At 42.0% G+C, this 24701-nt stretch overlaps 1 protein-coding gene across 3 annotated transcripts in view; it reads right to left on the reverse strand.

Annotated features, from left to right (window-relative positions):
* PDE5A (phosphodiesterase 5A) overlaps positions 1 to 24701 on the reverse strand; it is a 202082-nt gene that overhangs the window by 144674 nt on the left and 32707 nt on the right. For all 3 annotated transcript variants that reach the window (XM_040330226.1, XM_040330209.1, XM_040330218.1), the window contains exon 2: positions 23469 to 24042. In XM_040330226.1, the coding sequence (XP_040186160.1) occupies positions 23469 to 24042 (574 nt within the window). The remainder of the gene's footprint in view (positions 1 to 23468; positions 24043 to 24701) is intronic.

Here is a 24701-nt window from a genome sequence, read left to right on the forward strand (position 1 = left end):
TATATATATATATATATATATATATATATATATATATATATATATAAAAACACCGCCAAATAATTTCAGGGTTCACATGCTCCCCTTTTTTCCATCAGGATGTAAGGATTACGCAAACTTACATGGGCTCAATAAACCTGTGTATTCAATGTATAATACACGTTCAAAACCGTGACGTTTTACCAGTATTAACAGAGAACTCCAGAACTATTAAAGTATCTTGGACTCTTTACCTTTGGCTTGGTGCTCCTGTTGTATTTTCGTGCTTTAAGAAATCTCTGGTGGAAGGATGTAACAGAAACTTGAAAGCCAAGTACTAATTCTGCAAATTGCTCGTCAACCAATATCTGACATCACACCAGTCATCAATGACATCTTTCCCTGATCCACAAGCACTATATAAACAAGCCTTGGCAGGCGATCAGAAGCCAAAGAGAGGAAAGAGGGCTCCATGTGTTTATTATTTTTGGTACACTGAAAGATCAACTTATTGTGAAGGGAAAGGATGACATATTAGAGTCGTAATGACTTGTGTCTAAAACCCCCACACTCTGCTTCTCATCTTCAGCGCTAGCTTCTAGGTAGAAGGTAGACATCTGAATACAACCATTCCCACATAACCCCATAATGAGACAACTACAGAAATGTGAAGGAGAACAAAGATCTGACCCCAGATGTGCCTTCTCTCCCTGATACTCCCAAGGCATGCATCCATTTTGTCCACCCATCAGCCTAGTCCTAATTGACAGTGTATTGATTTCAGTAGATCTGAATTCTCTGATAGACTTGTACTGAAATAGATGTACCCTGTACAGCACTTATAAGAAGGGACAAGAGCCTACATATCTAACAGGCCCCCTTCCTTGTACACACATAATTACACATGATACAAAGAAACAGGATCCAATGGGAAACCCACTTTAGTCATATGAATGGCCACTGCAGAGGGGAATTAAGACTGCAGGAGATTATGAAGGTAAATATAGTACTTTATTTTTAAGGTTTTAGGATGAAAACAGATGCAAATGGATGATCATCCATTGTCATCCGTTTTTCTATAGGATTGCATTGATGTCCGTTTTTTATCCGTCAATGGATGAATGAAAAACGGACGAACGGTCCGTATGTGTGAAAGGGGCCAAATACTGTTTGAGGTATTGACCCAGAATAAGTATGAAGGTCAGGAAAGATTAACAAACGCTCAGGCCTCGTACATACGACCGAGTTTCTCGGCAAAAAACAGCAAGAAACTTGCTGGGATTTTTTTTTTGGCCGAGGAAACCGGTCGTGTGTACATTTTTCGACGAGGAAACTGTCGAGGATCCCGTCGAGCCAAAAAGAGAGCATGTCTTCTTTTTCCTCAACGGGAATGGAGAAACTTGCCTTGTCGAGTTCCTCGACAGCCTAACAAGGAACTCGACGAGGAAAACGATGTGTTTCGCCCGTCGAGTTCCTCGGTCGTGTGTACGAGGCTTTAGCCCGGATTGCAGGAAAGAAAAATGCACGATTCCCCCATCAACACAGACAGTGTGGATAAAGGGTATCCCCCCTGCTGAGCAATTGTCTTCCCCTTGTGGGGGCGTGCGGGGGAAGCTGCCCCTGCCATGAGAAGACAGTGATTATTGCTAGCAGCTATAGCAGCTGCTTGTGATAATCGGAAGCAAATCCAGCAGGCTGGTTGTACCCAAATTGATCGATTAACCTACTTGGTACATGCAGCCTGCCCATTAATGGTACAAATCTGGGCCGGTTCCTGTTGAACCGGCCGAGATTCAACCCGTGTATTGCCGGCCTTCCCCATATGCTTGTTTTGGTACTTCAGCTTAAATTATTAAAGTAAGACTGTCAAAATGACTAACATGCAATAAACATTTTAGAAGAGCTCAATGATAGCAACCTCCATGTATGTCTAATTGTGATTCATCATTAGAGAAGGGCAAAATGTATACATTTTTACCAGTAACTTATCAGTAATTAATAGCTTGAGTACATAAACACTTAGGGCCCTTTCACACGAGCGGACCCAGTTTTTTAGGCGGATCTGAACGGGCGCTCCGTGCTCCTCTATGGAGCGGTGACATGCCTGCTGAACATCCGACCTGCTCCGATACGCCAAAGTGTGACAGAGGAAAACCCTACTTTTCCTTCCTACTGGCGGATCGGATGGGGTGACAATGGACTCTACGGTCCGTCATCATCCGATCCCCCAGTGTGAGTGGCGCTCTGACAGGTCGGTCCCGGCACAGTGTGACCTGTCATCTGCCTGCTCAACGGGGATCGACGGAGCGATCCCCGCTGAGCAAAGTGGAGCCCGCACACGGATCCGTCCTGTGTGAAAGGGCCCTTACTTTCTTCTATGCCTAAAGAGTATGTAAACCCAAAATTTCATATTCCTGATATGTACCTGCTGTACCATGTACTTGTATGAAAAAGTATCCTGGACTCTTTGTTTTTCTTCCTTTGTTTGAAATCCCTGGTAATCCTGCCAGTCCCTCTGCTTTCCTATTAAAAACTGACCATAAGTAAGAGTGACCACTGTGCACTGTGGTCAGTTCTCTTGCTGTGCTGGGAACTCAGCCTGCTCTCCTCCAATGATCAGACTTGTCCTGACACTCTTTCCCACACAGCCATTTACTGGGAAGCTCAGTGCACTGTTGTTTCTCCTTCCCCATCTCTTACGCAGCTAAGAAGAGAGGAAATGTGATCATTTATAAAAAAAGGGAAACAATATATTTATAATGTTCTTTATATCTATACACAAATGTTTTGCCTATCATTTTACATGGTTTTGTTTTACAATCACTTTAATACCCTATGCTACTGTTTACAGCATGCCACTTCCCAAAAACGTCCTGTTGCAGACAGCACACATATTTCATTACTGCTATATCTCACTCAGCAGGACCCAGCCATGCACCAGTACAAATGCATAGTTGTGTCTTTTTATTGATTGTGTGTGTAGGCATTCCTTTGTAAACTGATCTCGGAAGAAGTTCATTTGAAAGGGTGGCTGCAGGACCCTATAAAATAACAGAACCACCCTAAAATGTAAACCTAGGTTAGCACTTAAAGTGGTAGTAAAGGCAAAACCTAATTAACTTTACACCTACTCCCACCCACATTTGCAGTCGCTCCAGTCCAGTCCCAGCGGCAGCATGAGTGTGTAGGAGAGGCAGCCGACAACAGAAGCCCTATAGTAAGTCTATGGGTGACTTCACTTCCCAGCCGTTGTCGGCTTTCTCCTAGAAAACCTGAACAGCTTAAAAAGGGTAATTATGGAGCTGTGGTGGCTTAACTCGATTGGCACTGCGCTGACAAGCCATTCGGATGGGTTCAGATCCTGGTCTCAGCTACATGTGAATTGAGTTTGGTGGTCTCAGCCCGGCTCCCGGTGGGTGTGCTATGCGAGGTAAGCCTGCGCTTAGTACGCCCACCCCCCTCCCACAAAAACCACCACACTTGCACGCACTCGAAATTGGTTAACATGCACGCACTTTGACCACGCGGTCTCTAAAAAGAGAGGCAAAGGACTAACGGGGCTGGTTGAGCGGGCTAGATCCTCTCACTCCCTTTTAGGGAGTCCCTCTGCCCCGTTGGGCTTCAAAGCGGAGCAGGTAGGGCGGGCTGTGTGGGAGGACCCCCTCATACACCCACCATTGCCACCCGGGGCATGGAGAAAGGTGGCAGATTGCCTCTGGGGGAGGCCTGCCTGCTCCCAACTCCTGCAGTCCAGCTCCTCTCTCAAGTACACGCACAAAATACACTTAAAAAAAAAAAGAAGGGTAATTATAGCAATCTTTTCTTTACAGGAGGGCTAGATATATTAGGCTGAGAATGTGGACAGGTGTAGTTAGAGTTAGTTATATTTTTGCCTTTACTTCCACTTTAAAGCGGAGTTCCACCCAAAAGTGGAACTTCCGCTTTAAGCACTCCTTACCCCCTTACATGCCACATTTGGCATGTAATTTTTTTTGGGGGGGGAGTGGGGGCTTCGTAGGAGTGGGACTTCCTGTCCCACTTCCTAATTTCGCCCAGGCACCACCTCGGCGACTTCTCGTCTCGCTTTAGGCGGCCACTCCCTTTAGCCGATCTCCAGGGACACGTGACAGGTCCCAGGAGATCGCCTGTCCATTAATAGAGCGCAGCGTGACTCGCGCATGCGCAGTGAGTTCCCTGCCATGAAGCCGAAAGCTGACATGGCCGGGTGCCCACACTATGAATGAGGGCACCGGCCGGAGAGGGGGGGAGAGAAGTGGAGCTCCGGGTGGCGTGTCGCTGGACCTTGGAGCAAGTAAGTGTCTGTTTATTAAAAGTCAGCAGCTACACTTTTTGTAGCTGCTGACTTTTAATAAACACTAAAAGCCCGGAACTCCCCTTTATGTTAAAACATGGGTAAGGAAAACTTTAAAGAAGAAGCAAGTCTTTATATGAGCATTATATATTTCTTAAAAAATAGTAGCCTTTAATATTACTTTACTTGCAATATAAAGCCACATCTTTTTTTTTTCATTTTGAATAGATCAGGGGAGGTTTAAAACTGCGTTCAATTTATTTATTTATTTTTAGCCATCTGTGTCTCATTACAGAGATTTCCTTTCACTTCCTTTCCTGTAGACTCAACAGAAAGTGAGAGGGGATCTTTCCAATGCGAGAGATAATTAAACATTTTGGATCTGTCCTTTCTTTCCTTGGTGACATTGGTCAGAACAATTAGAAAGTGTGAGCTTCCCTAACAAAGACACAGACAGCAGTGGTTCTAACCCTTTGCCATTCTATCCAAATCTAAAAAAATGGTTTGCCTTTAGTTATACTTTAATATGAAATGTAACATCGAGTAAAGCTAGAATAGAATGCAAGCAGGGGCTCACAAAACTGAGGAGATAATATTCACTATGATTCCCTCAGCAGCCATTAGAGCAAATGCAAAGATAATAGTGGTGTAACGTAATAATGCAGCTGTGCTTAATTCACAAAAATATGACACATCGCAGTAGAGAAATCAATACACAACATAGGCCTTAAATGACCTCAATTTATCATGTAGAGGTTCTGTTTATTGATGTTATTTTCAATTTGCATTCAGTCACAGGCAAAATCATTGCTTAAATCCAACTGCAGAAGCATAGTATTAGGCATTTAATTTTCCTGAACTTGCAGACCTCACTGCACACGGACTGTCCAAATGAAAACATCCAATACCCTAAAAACTGTATGGGAGATCACCAGACCAGCTAGAATAAACCTTCTTACTTTGCACAGATGGATGAATCTGCAGTGTCATGTATTGTTTCCTGACGGCTGGCACCAGCGGCTGGCAGAAAGCCTAAACAGTGTGCCAGTTTTTGGCCTGGCTCATCCAATTTTTCAATCGAAGGATGTTGGGTGGGAGGGTGGTGACAGGGCTTCCCATGAAGTGAATTTTGGCTGGTTTATTGGGAACCATATGAAATTCACTTAGTATATGGCCAGCTTTAGCCTTTGGAAATAAAGAGGGTTATTTACTAAAGGCAAATCCACTTTGCACTTGTAGTTTGCACATGTAATTCAAAGTGGATTTGCCTTTCGTAAATAACCCCCTATGTGTCATTTCTGTCTGCTGCTTCATTCCTCTGCTATCTGCATGAGTCACTTCTGACAAGTTTTGCTGACACCAAGGAAAAATGTTCACAGGGAGGGATCTCCAGCAGATTGACAGCCTCAGCTCCTGTTCCTATGTGCTGTTTTCTGACAGCTCAGACAAGCTTTATAAATTCTGGACTTTGAACAGATGTAGAGAATAGAAGACTGCGGATAAACAGGTAAAACCTATGTAGGAGGGTTTTGTTTGATGTTATTCACTTGAGGCCAGTCACTTTACTGGGTATATGTAAGGGTTTACAACCACTTTAAGGGAAATTCCTACAATGGAACACAGACTGCATAAAATAACTGCCAGGGGTTTTAATATTTCCCTATTCTATTCAAAACAAAACGTCAATGGGCCGGCGTAAGCGCGCCTAATTCAAATGAGGATGAGGGGGGCGTGTTTTATGTAAATTACTCGTGACGCGACGTGATTGACGTTTTTTACGAACGGCGCATGCGCTGTCCGTGGACATATCCCAGTGTGCATTGCTCCAAAGTACGCCGCAAGGACGTATTGGTTTTGACGTGAACGTAAATTACGTCCAGCCCCATTCACGGACGACTTACGTAAACAACGTAAATTTTTCAAATTTCGACGCGGGAACGACGGCCATACTTAACATTGACTAGGCCAGCTATTTGTTCGACTAACTTTACGCCGGGATTCGCCTTACGTAAACGGCGTATCTTTACTGCGACGGGCAAGCGTACGTTCGTGAATCGGCGTATCTCGCTGATTTACGCATTCTAGGCGTAAATCAGCGTTCATGCCCCTAGCGGCCGGCGGAACTAGACAGCTAAGATACGACGGCGCAGGCCGTCGTATCTTAGCTAGGTTTAAGTGTATCTCAGTTTGAGAATACACTTAAACATACGACGGCTTAGATTCCAAGTTACGACGGCGTATCTACTGATACGCTGGCGTAACTCTTTGTGAATCTAGATTTTCGTAAATTCAGTAACTATTTTCAAAAGCCGACAACAATTCATCTGATATTATCCAAAGGTACAAATGCGAAAATGTTTCTCGTACAATACCAAATTGTGCGACTTTTCATTAAAACAGTACAGTCTTTGCCCAAAAATACAATACAAACACAATACAATACAACACATTACATCACTTCTGATTTTTTATTCTGTTGTACGAGAATTTTCGTAACCTATTCAGCTTCAAAATGCGACTAGCAAGCGGAAAAAGGTAGACGATCTGTCATCAGATTTTCGGATCGTGTCTACAGGGCATTAAGCTTTAAAAACCCAGACTAATTTTTACATTAGACGGCGTCCTAAATTCAAGATGTCCATTGTACAGGTAAGGATCAACAATAGAACAAATGGCTGCACTTCGAGATCAATCAAAATTCCTTTATTCAGAACATCCCAAGTGTTATGCCGCATACACACCATCACTTTATGTGATGAAAAAAAACGACACTTTCTGTGAAGTAAAAAATGACGTTTTTGAAACTTCAATTTTCAAAGACGAAGTTGCCTACACACCATCGTTTTCTCACAATGATCTTGCAAAGTGAGGTTACGTTCCACCACGTTTTACCATTGAAGCTTGCTTCATAAGTAGCTTCTGGGCATGCGTGGATGAAAAAACGTCTTAGAAAACGACGTTTTTTGCTACACACGGTCAATGTCTGTGAAGTAAAAAGTGCACTTTTGAAAAACGACACATAAAATTGAAGCATGCTTCAATTTTTTTTGGTCGTTTTTTACAAGACATAAAACGACGTTTTCCCCCACACACAGTCAATTAAAGTGACGTTTTTAAAAACGTCATTTTTTTTAATCACATAAAGTGATGGTGTGTACGCGGCATTACAAACAGAAAAGCTGGATGTTCTAAAAAAAGGAATTTTGATCGATCTCGGAGTGCAGCCATTTCTTCTATTGTTGGTTGTATGCGGAGGCACCCGTGAGATCATCAGGCTTCCTGTCTCACCTGGAGCAGCGAGTTCTCTTGTTTGGATATACAGGTAGGGATTCATGTGGATTTTTATCCAGCAACAGACTGAACCTAATTCATTAAAAAGTGAAGGCTGGAAAACGTCTGGCAAGATTCTGCCATGAGTCTTTCCAGGCCCAAATAGAGGCAGAAAAATCGAGTTTGGGTATTATGGGTAACACCGCCACTTTTCTAGTCTTACAGTCTTCTTGAATCACACAAACACTATAGCGCACAGGTGGAAAGAAAACATGTATTTTTTGGAAAAATGTTCTCTGATACCTATAATGTATGAAAATATTTTACAATATCAACCTATTGCACTGTAAAACAGCAAAGGCATATAACAAGCAGAAAAAGCTTGTATCAATTATTTGTAATGCCATTTTTTTGCTATATCAAGAGTGCTCCACTAAGTGCACATCAGTATTTCTACATGCGGCAAATTATATATTTCAGAAAATGTCGGCTCTACAAATGGCACAATTTCATATCGGGATAATGAAAGGGAAATTGCGGGAGAACTACTTTACAGCACTAGGCTGGCACTATAGAAAAGGCTTCAAGTGAGACTTTTACAGCTTTGGTGCCTGGAGAATAAAGTTCTGCTGATAAACACATGCTTCTGTGAGAGAGATGAAGAGGGAGCTTGCGTCATGTTTTATCACAGTTTTAACTGGGAGGGAAATCACTGGAAGCACTAGACAAACAATGCACCCAACAAGATTCTCTGATTGCTATTTGCTTTTATGTTTTTATCTACAATAACTGTAACAAATTTTTTTTTCCTTTAGTTTGGATAAAATAATGCCTCATTCAAACTAGCATTTATATGCATTTAGAGAAAACTTCTAGTGTGAAGGTAGTGAGGTTTAAATGGTGTCATAAACACAGAGGGGGTTATTTACTAAAGGCAAATCCACTTTGCACTACAAATGCAAACTACAAGTGCAAAGTGCACTTGAAATTGCTCTGAAAGTGCACTTGGAAGTGCAGTCGCTGTAAACCTGAGGGGGACATGCAAGGAAAACGTTTTAGCTTGCACATGATTTCTAAAATCAGCAGAGCTTCCCCTCATTTCAGATCTACCCCTCAGATTTACAGGGACTGCAATTCCAAGTGAACTTTCAGTACAATTTCAAGTGCACTTTGTACTTGTAGTTTGCACTTGTAGTGCAAAGTGGATTTGTCTTTCATAAATAACCCTCATTGGCCCAGATTCAGGTAGATTTGCCCATTACTTACACATGAGCTGCTCAGCTGAATTTCTCTGCGCTGGGGCAATTTAGCCAAATTGCCACCTGATTCAGGAATCGTTTGTTCAGTTAATTTGCTCCTGTTTAAGGCAAAGCTGAGGGCGCAAGGCCGCGCAAGTGAAAGTGGGTGTGCCCCTATGTAAATGAGCATTTTTCGGCTCAGCAGAGGTTTGCGCCAGGCGCGCGCATGCGCAGTTATGGCGCTTCCGTCTGCGCATGCGTCAAACTGCGCTTATCATACTTTCAGGGCAAATCCTGCTCAGCTGCTTGCACTGAGCAAATAAATAGGAGCAGACTTGCGCAGGTTCTTTGCTGAATTTCATCCTGCAGGATTGTTACCAACTCAAGGATGACTTCAGGGCTGAAGCGAAACATGCGATACACCTCATTATCACTCATATCAAAAAGGTTGTAGCGCCCTCTGTAAATCCTCTCCCGTGCCCTCCTACGAGTCGGCTCAGTCAATAGAATATCAAGAACCATAGCTGCCCCTGGCATGTTGGTGCACAGATGTGAGGTCCCGAAAATGTGGGTGCTCTGCTTGTTCAGCTCGTCTGTCTAGGTGCTGCTGAAGTTGCGCGCTCCTGCAGCTGACATGTGCCTATCTGTTGCTAACTTGCCCCTGCTTTTAGAAGGAGCAAATTTGCCCGGGGAAAAAAGCTTGCGCGCTTCCAGCGCAAGATGCGCCTCACACGCGCATGTTTCAGAATCATCGGCAGTACCTAATTTGCATATTAGCTGAGGGAATAACATGTTTGCGCAAGTTACACCCTGCGCAAAATTGCGCAAGAATTGCTCCGGAGCAGCGAGGCTGCGTGCGCGGGAAAAAGGCAGAATTTCAGGCTTAGCTGGTTTACAGAATCAGCCGCAAATTTGCCTGGGAGCAAATCAGTACTTGCGCAGCGCAAATCACACTTGCTCCCGTGCAAGTGCTTCTTGAATCTGGGCCATTGTGTTTATTGCATTTTGGTGTGCTCAGCTTAGCTGTGTTTAGAATTCTGTGTGTCCAGGATCCAGTTCGAAACTTTAAAGGCCAGTTCACACCAGACACAGTTCCGTTCAGTTCTGTGTGCTTTTTTTCTGCACAAAATACATGCACAGCGTTTTCCATGTATTCCAATGGCTCTAGTTCACACCATGCAGTCAGTTTCAGGTCAGTTTCTGCACCGGAAACTGACCATATGGTGTGAACTAGAGCCAACTAGAGCCATTGGAATACATAGAAAACACTGTGCATGCATTTTTAGTGAAGAAAAAATGCACAAGAAACTGTACAGAACTACGTCTGGAGTAAACTGGCCCTTAAAGCGGAGTTCCAACCACAATTAGCATTTTTAAATGTATGTCCTTTCATCCTGCATTTTTATAATATAAATCTGGTCACTTACTATTTTACAATCCGCCGCCGATCCGCATAGGTATTCAAAAAAGATAGTTTATAAAACGATATCTACACCATTGTCATTTTGCTTGTGGGCATTGTGAAGCCTACAAGCACTTACTTCCTGGAAGTCTTGGATGGGGAGTGATAATTGGACAGCGCACTGCATCCTGGGAAATGATGACACACATTTCCCAGGAGCAAAATTATTTTTTTTTTATTTTTTAGTCGTAAGCTACAGTTTAAAGCAAAATTGTTTTTGTTGATGGAACCTCCACTTTAATGTGTCTAAACGCAGCTAATCATGGCCATACTTGCTTTAAAGCGCTTGCTCTACATGCTCGAAAAAGTGATCTGAGCGCCAAAAGCAGTTCCAGATAACTATAGCTTTTCTAAAAGTAGGACAGACATTGTAAATGAGGCCTAAGAATAGGAAATGATTACAACACCTGTCCATTTTTTTCCCATTTGTCTCACGTTGGGGAGTTTTCCCTATGCTTCTTATCAGAAGCACAATAGTGAGTAAGGTGACATTTGTCAACAGAACATATGTCCCCCTTGGAATATATTCCCTCACCACCTGTTGTGGATAGAGCTTTTAAAATGTTGGATCACTGGTTTTCTGTCCCTTTGACAATAATGACAAGGACACTGAGGCCCCGTACACACGTCCGAGGAACTCGACGGGCAAAACTCATCGTTTTGCTCGTCGAGTTCTGTGTGAAGCTGACGAGGATCTCGGCGAGCCAATTTTCCTCATTGAACAACGAGGAAATAGAGAACATGTTCTCTATTTGGCTCGACGATGAACTCGTCGGCTTCCTCGGCCAAAAGTGTACACACGCCGGGTTTCTCGGCAGAATTCAGCTCCGATCGAGTTTCTGGCTGAATTCTGCCGAGAATATCGGTCGTGTGTACGGGGCCATAGACAAGGCAAATCTTATCAGTGTGGATAGACAGCAAGAAAAAACTAAAACCAAGGTTCTAATTGTTCCTAGTGTATCCAAAACCAGATAAAAAACCTTCAGACTACAGACAGATACATTTTAACTTTTGGGTGAACTCAATGAACACATTTTTTTCTCCAACCTGACTATGCAACTATGATTTTGATTGAGCTATTTGTTCTTTCTGTTTAAATCTTTGGGAAAAAATGCAAACTGGATTGAAAAACATTGTCAACAAATAGGATAACATGTTGTCATGGTATTCCTCTTTCTTTCTCACCAGGGATTGATTCAAAGTAACATCTCACCAGCGGCGCTTAGACACTCACTTCACAGTGGGCATTTGGCACCTAACTAAGCTCAAAAATCAATCAATCAATCAGTGACCCATACAAGCAATAGAAATTGAAAGTCAGTATTTTGTATTTATTTGCTTTCCTTATGAATAGCTGTGAACTGCAATATAGAATAAAAGAAACTTGTTAGATAGTCTCCTAGCCTGATTTTCTTGTAATGAACTAGATTGACTTGTGTATGGGTTGACCTAGATGGACTTGTGTCTTTTTTAAACTAGACTATTTATGTAACTATGGAAGTACAAGCCTAGTACTCACGATCAGAAAATCGTTAAAAAAATACCACTTTCAAAGGGATCGTACGATAATCTGATCGTTAGCACACAACTTTCGAGAGTCGATCACGACAGTTCATCCAAAATTATCCGAAAGGACAAGCACAAACATTTTTTTTGTATGATACTAGATCATACAATTTTCATTTAATCAGTACAGTTTTAATCTGAAAATACAGGCTTGGCAGACTGGCTTGGAAAAAAACAGATGATTATTGATTATTCTCATTGTGTGTACGACCCTTAAAGGAACACTAAAGTAAAATTATTAGAGTGTCCCCTAATCCAGTCTTCTGGGATCCCTCGGAGGCTGTCTTGGCTCCTTCTCGCAGGAGCTTTCCACCTTCATACGAGCGAGCTCGCATGGTGGAAATATTTTGCTGGTGCGCTCCCGTGATACAGCGGCCGGCATAGCCGTCGACTGTATCACTCGGCCCCGCCCCTGGCGCGCCGCATCATCGGATGTGATTGACAGCAGCGCCAGCCAATGGCTGCGCTGCTATCAATCCGTCCAGCCTAGCCAATCAACGGCCAGGCTGGGAACCGAAGAGGCTCACAGGGACGCGCGCGGGACTTTCGAGGGGTGAGGTAAGTAAAACCGGGGTTCGGGGGGGGGGGGGGGCGGATACCGTCGGATGTTTTTTTACCTTAATGCATAGGATGCATTAAGGTGAAAAAACATTTACCTTTACAACCCCTTTAACTTACAAGTCTTAAAACAATGCTCTTAACTGGAAAGGTCCCAGCAGATAAGACATGTAGCATTGCCCATTAGGCTGGGTTCACACTGGTATGACACAACAGCCAAACAACTTTTATCCTACTTTGCTCTGCGACATCAGTCCTACATTGGTCCTACATCGATCCTACTTTGATCCGACTTTGTGATAGTCTGACTTGTTCTTTGACCAATCAAAACAATCCCAGTGTGAGATCAATTCCTTTTACTGCTGCTGTAATCACCATGTCCGATGTCAAAAATCAGATGGTTAGGACAAGGATCCTACTTTGATCCGACTTCAATGATATTCAATTGGCGGAAGTCGGATCAAAGTTGGACCAAAGTAGTACAGGGAGCATTTTCAAAGTCGGACCGACTTGTGTCGGACCGACTTGTGTCGGACCAGTTAAGATGGCTCTCATAGGGAAACATTGATTTTCACACGTCATACGACATGAGCTCCCAATGTCGGAGCGTTTGTCGTACCAGTGTGAACCCAGCCTCAATTGCTACCATTGTTGAGACGGTACATGATCTATATTAATTAATTTGATAACAAACCACAAAGTGACAATCATTATTACAGGGTCATTAAAGAGGAGCTCCTGTCTCTTAAAGTGGAGGTTCACCCAAAACCTAAATTTTTAACATTAGATTGAGGCTCATTTTGGTAAGCAGAATCGGGTGTTTTTTTAAAAATCGAAGCAGTACTTACCGTTTTAGAGAGAGATGTTCTCCGCCGCTTCCGGGTATGGGCTGCGGGACTGGGCGTTCTTATTTGATTGACAGGCTTCCGACGGTCGCATACAGCGCGACACGATTTTCCGAAAGTAGCCGAACGTCGGTGCGCAGGCGCCGTATAGAGCCGCACTGACGTTCGGCTTCTTTCTGCTACTCGTGACGCGATGTATGCGACCGTCGGAAGCCTGTCAATCAAATAGGAACGCCCAGTCCCGCAGCCCATACCCGGAAGCGGTGGAAAACATCGCTCTTTAAAACGGTAAGTACTGCTTCGATTTTAAAAACACCACCCGATTCTGCTTACCAAAATGAGCCTCAATCTAATGTTAAAAAAAAATTTCGGGTGAACTCCCGCTTTAAGTAAAAATTAAGTCAGCAGCCGCAAAAACCTTAGCTGCTGAATTTCAATAAACAACCACTCACCTGTCCCACGATCCAGCGGTGTGCTACTCACCTGTCCCATGATCCAGCCATTTTCTCCTTGTGTCCTCTCTCGCCAGCGCTAGCATCTTTACTATGGGCACCCGGATGGCTGTGACAGCTTGTGGTTTCACAGCCTTGATGCCCACTGCGCAAGCGGTGCTACGCACTGTGAATGGTCCTGCATTCTTCTGGGACCTGTCATGCGTCCCAGAAAACTTGAGAGGGCGGGGATCTTAAGCTTCTGATTGCCTAGGCGGTTGCAGCGGAAGTGGGAGTGGACACGAGTAATGTTTAGTTTTAAAGTTACATGCTCATCAATCATCAGCTAATATTTGAAGAGTAGTTCACTGTCCTTAACAGTTCATTTTTTATTTTCTAAATAGGTTCCTTTAAAGCGGGAGTTCACCCGAAAAAATTTTTTTAACATTAGATTGAGGCTAACTTTACTTAGCAGAATCGGGTGTTTTTTTTTTTAAATCAATGCAGTACTTACCGTTTTAGAGATCGATGTTCTCCCGCCGCTTCCGGGTATGGGCTGCGGGACTGGGCGTTCCTATTTGATTGACAGCCTTCCGGCGGTCGCATACAGCGAGTCACGAGTTCCCGAAAGTAGCCGAACGTTGGTGCGCAGGCGCCTTATAGATCCGCACCGACGTTCGGCTTCTTTCGGCAACTGGTGACGCGCTGTATGCGACCGTCGAAAGCCTGTCAATCAAATAGGAACGCCCAGTCCCGAAGATCATACCCGGAAGCCATTGAGAACATCGATCTCTAAAAGTACTGCATTGATTTTAAAAAAAAACACCCGATTCTGCTTAGTAAAATTAGCCTCAATCTAATGTTAAAAAATTTTTTTCGGGGGAACTCCCACTTTAAAGGAACCTATTTAGAAAATAAAAAATGAACTGTTAAGGACAGTGAACTACTCTTCAAATATTAGCTGATGATTGATGAGCATGTAACTTTAAAACTAAACATTACTCATGTTAATCTGTAAAATCTGCTTCTACCTAACCGATCCATATGTGAGGCATGACTCACTTCTGACACCCCAGGGGTTAGGACCACTGAGAAATGTTCCTAGGCATAACAACTCTGAAATCAGCTTGATTTAAATCCTGTCGGGCCAATTAGATTGGGTTTATGTGTTAATTAGTAGGTACATGGCTTGAGCACCTGCAGGGCGAGGTACTAAGCTACTTCTGGGCTTTCCTGACTTTAACATAACAAACTGCTACTTAAAAATCAATCCTGTGTATTTAATTGTAATGCTACTTACACATACATAACATGACCTTTCTGTGTATTAATTAGTGTATAGGTCTCATAAGAGCAATCACAGTAAATCCACTGGATTCACGCTGGAATGTTATTCCACATTTACATCAAGCTCTGTATTAAATTACTCTCAGATTCATTCAAGATAAGTAAAATAGCCAAGTGGCAAAAAAATGTTCCATACACTACTTTGTGTAATTTTGATAAAGGTACTTCTGTGTTAAAATGATGAAATTCTGTAATAACGATGTCAGTAAAACATGGCAATTCATATTCTCAAATAAAGTTTAAATTGGGTTAGTAACAAAAATGGCAATTCAGCTACAGTGTCTTGAAAAAGTATTCATACCCTTCGAAATTTTCCACATTTTGTCATGTTACAACCAAAAATGTAAATTTATTTTATTGGGATTTCATGTGATAGACCAACACAAAGTGGAACAGAATTGTGAAGTGGAAGGAACATTATAAATGGTTTTCATTTTTTTTTTTTTACAAATAAATATGTGAAAAGTGTGGCGTGCATTTGTATTCAGCCCCCTTTACTTTGATACCCCTAACTAAAATCTAGTGGAACCAATTGCCTTCAGAAGTCACCTAATTAGTAAATAGAGTCCACCTGTGTGTAATGCAGGGGTTGACAAATTTGCTTGGAATCTAGGAGCCAGCTAAAAAAGTTAGGAGCCAGAAAACGCGCCCCGTCCCGACGAGCTTGCACGCAGAAGTGAACACATACGTGAGCATATGTAAACGGTGTTCAAACCACACATGTGAGGTATCGCCGCGATTGGTAGAGCGAGAGCAATAATTCTAGCCCTAGACCTCCTCTGTAACTCAAAACATGCAACCTGTAGAATTTTTTAAACAACGCCTATGGAGATTTTAAAGGGTAAAAGTTTGTCGCCATTCCACGAGCGGACGTAATTTTGAAGTGTGACATGTTGGGTATCAATTTACTCGGCATAACATTATCTTTCATAATATAAAAAAAAATGGGGATAACTTTACTGTTGTCTTATTTTTTAATAAAAAAAAAAGTGTAATTTTTTCCCAAAAAAGTGCGCTTGTAAGACCGCTGCGCAAATACGGCGTGACAGAAAGTATTGCAACGATCGCCATTTTATTCTCTAGGGTGTTAGGATAAAAAATATATATAATGTTTGGGGGTTCTAATTAGAGGGAAGAAGATGGCAGTGAAAATAGTGAAAAATTACATTAGAATTGCTGTTTAACTTGTAATGCTTAACTTGTAATACCAACGGCCACCACCAGATGGCGCCAGCTTACACATCTGGTGGTAATAATTTGTAATACCAACGGCTCACCACCAGATGGCGCCAGCTCACAAAAAAAACCCAAGTCGCCAGGACCCTATTTCTAGTCGCCATGGCGACCTGGCGACCGGGATTTGTCGAGCCCTGGTGTAATGTAATCTCAGTATAAATACAGCGGTTCTGTGAAGCTCTCAGAGGTTTGTTAGAGAACCTTAGTGAACAAAGAGCATCACGAAGGCCAAGGAACACACCAGACAGGCCAGGGATAAAGTTGTGCAGAAGTTTAAAGCAGGGTTAGGTTATAAAAAAAATATCCCAAGCTTTGAACATCTCACAGAGCACTGTTCAATCCATCATCCAAAAATGGAATGAGTATGGCACAACTGCAAACCTACCAAGGCATGGCCGTCCACCTAAACTGACAGGCCGGACAAGGAGAGCCATCATCAGAGAAGCAGCCAAGAGGCCCATGGTAACTCTGGAGGATCTGCAGAGATCCAAAGCTCAGGTGGGAGAATCTGTCCACAGGACAACTATTAGTCACGCACTCCAAAAATCTGGCCTTTATGGAAGAGTGGCAAGAAGAAAGCCTATGTTGAAAGAAAGCCATAAGAATTTCTGTTTGCAGTTTGCGAGAAGCCATGTGGGAGGACACAGAAACATATAGAATAAGGTGCTCTGGTCAGATGAGACCAAAATTGTACTTTTTGACCTAAAAGCAAAAGCTATTAGGTAGATTCACAAAGAGTTAGGCCGGGTTATCTACAGATAAGTAGATCTCTAACAGAGATACACTTAAACATATCTAAGATAGGACAGCTTGCGCCGTTCTATCTTAGATTGCAATGTTTTGGCTTACCGCTAGGTGGCGCTTCCATTGCGGCCGGCGTCGATTATGTAAATGAGCATTTACGACGATTCCCGAACGAACGCGAGCTCCCGGCAGTCGATTAACGTCGTTTCCGTAAGCAATAGGCCGCCTAAAGTTATTCCATCTATGAGGTGGAATAACAATGTTAAGTATGGCCGCCGTTCCCGCCACAAGGTTCGAATTTTTTACGTCGTTTGCGCAAGTCGTCCGCGAATCGGGATTTACGTTTGCGTACGCGTCAAAATCAATAGGCCCGTACGGCCTACTTAGCCGCAGTGCGCACTGGGAAATGTAGTCGCCCGGCGCATGCGCAGTGTTAAAAAACGTCAAAAAACGTGAGGTCAAGCCTCATTTCCATACAACACCCCCCCTCCAAGTCATTTGAATTAGGAGCGCTTACGCCCGCTCGTTTTAGGCTACGCCGCCGAAAATTAGCAGGTAAGTGGTTTGAGAATCACTACTAGCCTAACTAATTTACGGTGGTGTAGCCTAAAAAGACTAGGCTAGGCCGCCCTAAAGTTAGGCGCCCCTACGTGAATCTACTTATGAGTGTGCTTTTCTTCAGCAGGAACAGGGAAGCTGGTCAGAGTTGATGGGAAGATGGATGGAGCCAAATACAGGAAAATCTTAGAAGAACACCTATTTGAGTCTGCCAAAGACTTGAGACTGGGGTAGAAGTTCACCTTCCAACAGAACAACCCTAAACATGCAGCCAGAGCTACAATGCAATGGTTTAGATCAAATCATATTCATGTATTAGAATGGCCCAGTCAAAGTCCAGAGCTAAATCCAATTGATAATCTGTGGCAAGATTTGAAAATTGCTGTTCACAGACGCTCTCCATCCAATCTGACAAAGCTTGGGCTATTTTGCAAAGAAGAATGGGCAAACATGTCACTCTCTAAATGTGCAGAGCTGGTAGAGACATCCCCAAAAAGACTTGCAGCTGTAATTGCAGCGAAAGGTGGTTCTACAAAGTATTGACTCAGGGGGGCTGAATACAAATGCACACCACACTTTTCACATATTTGTTTGTAAAACATTTGGGAAACCATTTTCCTTCCACTTCACAATTATGTGCCCTTTGGTGTTGGTCTATCACATAAAATCCCAATAAAATACATTTACCTTTTAAGTTGTAACAGGAAAAAATGTGGAAAATGTCAAGGGGTATGAATCCTTTTTCATATATAGGCTGAAAGTAATGTGTTCATTCACAGCTGTTTGTACGTCAAATTCCTCAATAAACAGCAGTCTATTAAATAAGACTGTTCTTTGTATGATGTTGGCACCTGGCAGTGGTCTTTTAAAGAGAGCAAGACAACAGTATATAAACTTACTTTTTAAAAAGCTTCAGTCTAAAAGATCATGTGTATGATGAGTGCTATGAAGAACTGCTAGTGTCTATACATAAATGTGTATCATTTATTTTTTCCCCTGCAATTAGGAAACTGATCTGTAAACTAGTAGTAATTTTACTCAAAAAAAAGTGAAGTGAACCAATGTTCACTTCAAACATCTAATCATATGTGCAATCTAATCATGTTTGTGGAAATTTTAAGAAAACAAACTTCTCCAGCATAATTGGATTGAGATTCATTTTACTTCGCTCCACTGCCTTGTCCGCATGTCAGGATGAGGGTCCTCTCAGCCAAGAGCAGGTAAACTGTATGAAATTCAGAATAAGCAGCAACCCTGCTAACACCCCCATCTGTTATGGAGTAACACAACGCTTGGTATGGAGTCTTAACTGTCAACACCAATAGTAAGTAACGGAACTGGATAGAAAGTCAGTTGGTCAAAGCTCCTGAAGAATACAGTTGGTCAAAGCTCCTGAAGAAGACAGTTGGTCAAAGCTCCTGAAGAAAACAGTTGGTCAAAGCTCCTGAAGAAGACAGTGTAACACGTTGAGAAATTATGTAAACTGTTGTATATTGATTTATTGTAATTTGTATAGACTATTAAGTATTTCACTTGAGGTGATAAACAATAGATATTATAGTTAGCCCATAAGGAGGGATGCTAATTATAACCATAGCTTGTTCTCTACATCAGTGTTTCTCAACCTTTTTTCAGTCAAGGCACCCTTTAAAATCATGAACAAGGGACAGCATTCTAAAATGTAAAAACTGTTCTAATAGTTTTACGTAATGCAGCAACATCCACACATGTAGGACACCCAACTTTAGAGGTGATTTTTTTCTTCCAAACCAAATACACTTTTGCAAACTGGTACTGACTAGTATTCCAATGTTTCTTTTCTCTCTCAGTTTTTCTCCATCCCTCAGCTAACGAAACACCAAAGCTCCAAAAAGGAGAGAGGCAAGGGAGGGTCAAACAAGCATGAAATGCAGGCAACTGACATCCTCCTTATCGAATGATGATGCCGTTGGTCGTTAGGAGGTTGGCAGCTAGAAGGTTGTAATGGTGCACAATGAAAACCTGTGGCTTTGTGTAACTAAAAGGCAGGTTTCATCCACCCACCAGCCTGTATACAATTTTGGGCCAATTTTTAGGCATTTTGCCAAGGCACACCTGAAGAAACCTCAAGGCACCCTGGTTGGAAATGGCTGCTCTACATATGTAAAGTTTGCACACCCTGGCAGAAAATGTGACATTTTGGCATTGATATTAAATAATATGACTGACCATGCCAAAAAACATTTATTTTTATTTTAAGATAGTGATCATATGAAGCCATTTATTATCATAAATTGTTTGGCTCCTTTTTAACCACTTGCCAACCGGCCCATAGTAAAAAATACACCATTACCTTGACGTTTAATACTGGTGTTGTGGCACCACCTATGGCAAGCTGCCAAAACCCTGGTATAATTTTTTACTATAGATGGTTCTGACTGCATCAGATAAAAGTGGTTCCGCGGATTCGCGGTGGGATTACTTTTAGAAGGGGCGGGGGGGGGTACCCCATCTGATGTAGCTGGACAGGAAGTCGAGAAAGGCTGCCACTCATCTCTATGACTTTGGGGGACCAGAGCAATGTCTGACATCACTTCCAGTTCTCGGGCCAAAACAAATATATATATATATTATCTAGTCAAAATGCAAAAAAAATATTTAAATTATTTTGCATTTAAAGATAAATTAGAGATCTGGGGTCTTTTTGAAAATAGGTAACCTGTAAATATTTTTAAAGTGTCGCCTATGGAGATTTTAAAGTACCGTTGTTTTTAGCAAATTCTATGTGCGCGCACAATTTTAAACCATGATATGTTAGGTATCCATTTACTTGGCATAACGTCATCTTTCACATTCTACCAACAAATGTGGGTAATTATTGTGTTCAGCTTTTTTTTTAAACAATTGTATTTAAAACATATATAATGTTTGGGGGTTCCGAGTAGTTTTCTAGCAAAAAATACTTAAAGCGGAGGTTCACCCAAAAATCAACTTTCTGCCATTAGATCCAGCATACTGCTGACATCTGCAGTATGCTGTTTTTTTTTTGTACTTATCGTTTTATCAGAGTTGTTATCCGGCTCCGAGCGGGGATTCCTGCGGGGAATAGGCGTTCCTAAGCCAAGCGAATTTGATTGACGGGCTGCTAAAGCACATCATGCCTTCCAAAAATACCCGAAGTGACACTCAAGTGTTTACGGCGCCTGCGCCTGCCGTATAGAGCTGACTGCGCAGGCGCCGTAAACACTCGAGCGTCACTTCGGGTATTTTCGGAAGGCGTGACGCGCTTTAGCAGCCCATCAATCAACTCCGCTTGGCTTAGGAACGCCTATACCCGGAAGGAATCCCCGCTCGGAGCCGGATAACATGGGCTGATAAAACGATAAGTACAAAAAAAAAAAAACGCATACTGCGGATGTCAGCAGTATGCTGGATCTAATGGCAGAAAGTTGATTTTTGGGTGAACCCCCGCTTTAAACTTGCAAACAAAAAAAGGTCCAGAAAAGGCCTGGTCTTCAAGTGGTGATAACAGAAATCTCCCAAATGGTCCTGATTGTTGTCATCAGTCATTTTTAGAAGAATAAGATCCGTAGATCTTGTTAACATAAAGTTTATATTGTGGGTGAACCTCCGCTTTAAGCACCAAACAAGATGAATTACATGGCAAAGATACAAGAACACTGGATGTCTGTACCAAAACATAACTGGCAAATAGCACATAAACTATGTGGCAATAGTGCTAAAGACAATACACAACATCCTCAAAGTAAAAAAATAAGTATTACTAATGTATTAATCAGACAGGGCTATTTAATAAAGAAGTACAAAGTGCATAGATTATTGCACTTCACACATAGTCATGGCACTTTACACTACCTTATGAAATATACCAGCATAGTGGGAAAACATATTTAGATCTAGAATATTTCAATAATTGTATTGTATTGATCAAAAGAGAGCTTGACTTGGAAGAACATTATTGCTTTAGTTTAGTTGGAGGGCTTCTTTAACACAAATACCTTGAAAAATAATAATGTAGCAACTACAATACTGGAAAATAAAGTAAACATAATCCCAAAACCTTAAAATCTCACACAAACTATATAATACTAGGCAATCCTGCCATGAATACCCTTATGCAGACACTTTCCATTTGTAGGGTGGCATTGCTCTGCCCATTTTCTTATTGTTCTCCTGCATTTTCACCCTGTTCCACACTCTTCCAATAAAGAATACAAGAGGCTGTGTCAATACATATAACATAGGCATGTTCCACTGGTATAATGCATCAGGAAATCCACTCTTGTAGATTATGTGAAACATCTGCTGGAGTGTATGCATGTAAACAAATATGATGCAGGAGAGCAGCAGCATTGAGGGTTAAAAAAAATTAAATGTGTTTTATATTTGAAACACAAGGTAACTGTTTATGATACACAGTGCTTAAAATGATAAATGTCATTCAATTGGGGTTTTTATCTATTTTAGGTTTTACTTTCCAAGCTCTAGAACTTACTGCACTTTTTCTTTACTTTAACCCCTTCTCGCTGGTGGTACGCATATATGTGGCCTCTTAGCAGATGCGTTCCCGGCAGCTAACGGAAAGCTCACTGATCTCTACTTGCAATCAGGAGCTTTACGATCATTTGACCCCTGTGATAGCCAATGACAGCGGTCACATGATCAGAAACCCTGCTCCGCCTCCCGACATCAGAAAACTCTTAAAGACCACAGAGGCGCTGGCGTTAAGAGGTTAAAGCAATAATAAACACAAGAACAAAAATGTAATATATTGCAACTTTCCAGTCCTTAGATGTGGTGGCTGAATTCATTTTATTTTTTACCTTTATTTCTAACTGGTGATCTGGCCAGCAACATATTTCCTGCCTTAGGGTGGCTGCACTTGCTTCTCTACTGTATCTAAGAAGAAGCAAAGTAGCCATACTTAAGTCGGCCATAGACAGTCCAAATCCCTGCTGAAACGGCCGAGATTCAAACAATTAATGGGCAGGCTGTTTGTACCCAAGTTGATCGATCAATCAACTTGGGTACAACAGCCTGTCATATCTTTCATGCGACTATTGCCAGCGGCTTTAGCCTCTGGCGCTAATCACTGTGTGTTCTCCTGGCTGGGATGGCTACCCCACCCCCGTGCAGAGAGAACACTATCCATCTGTGGAGAGGGTAGAGTTAAATGGACTAGTACAGTGATGGTGAACCTTGGCACCCCAGATGTTTTGGAACTACATTTCCCATGATGCTCATGCACTCTGCAGTGTAGATTAGCATCATGGGAAATGTAGTCCCAAAACATCTGGGGTGCCAAGGTTCGCCATCACTGGACTAGTAGATGTAAATGGCTTTTAAATAAGTGACTGAAGCCCCATACACACGACCGAGAAACTCGACGGGCGAAACACATAGTTTTGCTCGTCGAGTTCCTTGTTAGGCTGTCGAGGATCTCGGTGAGCCAAATTTCCCCATTCCCATCGAGGAAAAAGAAGACATGCTCTCTTTTTGGCTCGACGAGATCCTCGACAGTTTCCTCGTCGAAAAGTGTACACACGACCGGTTTCCTCGGCAAAAAAAAAACTCGGTCGTGTGTACGAGGCCTTACAAATGTAATTCTAACTTCAGCTAACAATTTTTAAGCAGTTGCAAACTGTTTTTTTGGGGGGGTATACAATTTATAGCTACAAACTATAAAAGATGATCACTGTGAGTACCTGTTAGTTGTAAATAGTTTGTCTCAACTCTCTAACTGCTACTTTGCCTGGACAGCTTGCTCCGTTGAAAGAAGTTTAAAAATAACAGACTTACTAGCAGGACCGACAGGCAAAAAACGGTGTAACATGGGAGACTCAAATACATTTTGTTATTGCTATTGACAGACTGTAATTTGTTTCCATAGTTTTGCTTTAGTCCCAGAATTCTTTATCTTACCTTATATGCATCTTTTATGTTCAAAGGCTGTCCATACTCTGCAACGTAGCCTACAATGCCCTTACTCCACTCCAGACGAATGCAGTTATTTGAAGCCTCCTCCAGTGTTGTGCCTTCAGCTACATCAAAAAGTCTGCTGACCAGAAACTTCTCGTTGGAACTATCCTCGCACACTAAGAAAAGGGAGTATCGGTCGGCAGATAGAAGTTCATTAATGTGTAAAAAAATCTTATGACAAAGGGCAGTAACGTCTAAGTGACTTGATATATCTTTCACTAGTTCCAAAAGCCTTGCGCACTGATCGCTTGCAGTCGATATAATGGGGGTTTGCAGAGGCATCTGTTCCTTCTTTTCTGAATCGGCGAGAAAGGTCAGCGTTCCCTCAGAATCTTTAACCACGATGGGCCTAAGAGGCCGGTCAAACTCCGAAGCTGAAATCTTTCTTACCGGTGCCGCTTGGTTGGTGAGTTCAGAAGAAGTGGCCTGCTGGTTATGTTCTGTATTGCTTTTGCCTCCTTCTTTTGATGCTGGTATTGTATGGACCCTTTCAGCAAACCATGCATTGACCATTTCTCTGAAAAGGAGAGAAAACTGATAAATATTTCACAACGCAGAAGCATGTGATTGATGTAAAGTGTCAGCATGAAATATTTAAAGTGATCATTAATCCCTTAACCTTTGCAGAAAAGAACTGCGATCCAATGCATGGCATCTGTACTGTCTGTAATTTGGCTGGGGTCATTTAAACAATGAAGAAATAGAGCATATATTCAATACAACTGAATGAAAATGAGTTTCTCAGGCACATTTTTTTGAAAAAAATAATAGCCATTATTGTGTTAACAAAGAGACTCTTCTTCCCAAAAAGCTAAAACATGTTTTGAGCACTGTAAATAAAATAATAATTGGGGTACAAATTGGCCAGAGACACAATTTAAAAAAATCGATTTCTAATCAGTGTTTTCCAACATTTCTGATGGCATAGCTTGTTAGATCCCCACAGTTTCTATGATATGTACTTGGCCCCTTAGAAGTTTTCAGGTTTTATTATCTCACAATATTAACCCTTTCAGAACTAAGCCTATTTCTGACACTTGTTGCTAGAAAATTACTTAGGACCCCCAAACATTATATATATACACATATATATATATATATATATATATATATATATATATATTAGCAGAGATTTTAGAGAATAAAATGGCGGTCATTGCAATATTTTATGTCACA

This window comes from Rana temporaria, chromosome 1 (assembly GCF_905171775.1).
Source record: "Rana temporaria chromosome 1, aRanTem1.1, whole genome shotgun sequence".
NCBI lineage: Eukaryota > Metazoa > Chordata > Amphibia > Anura > Ranidae > Rana > Rana temporaria.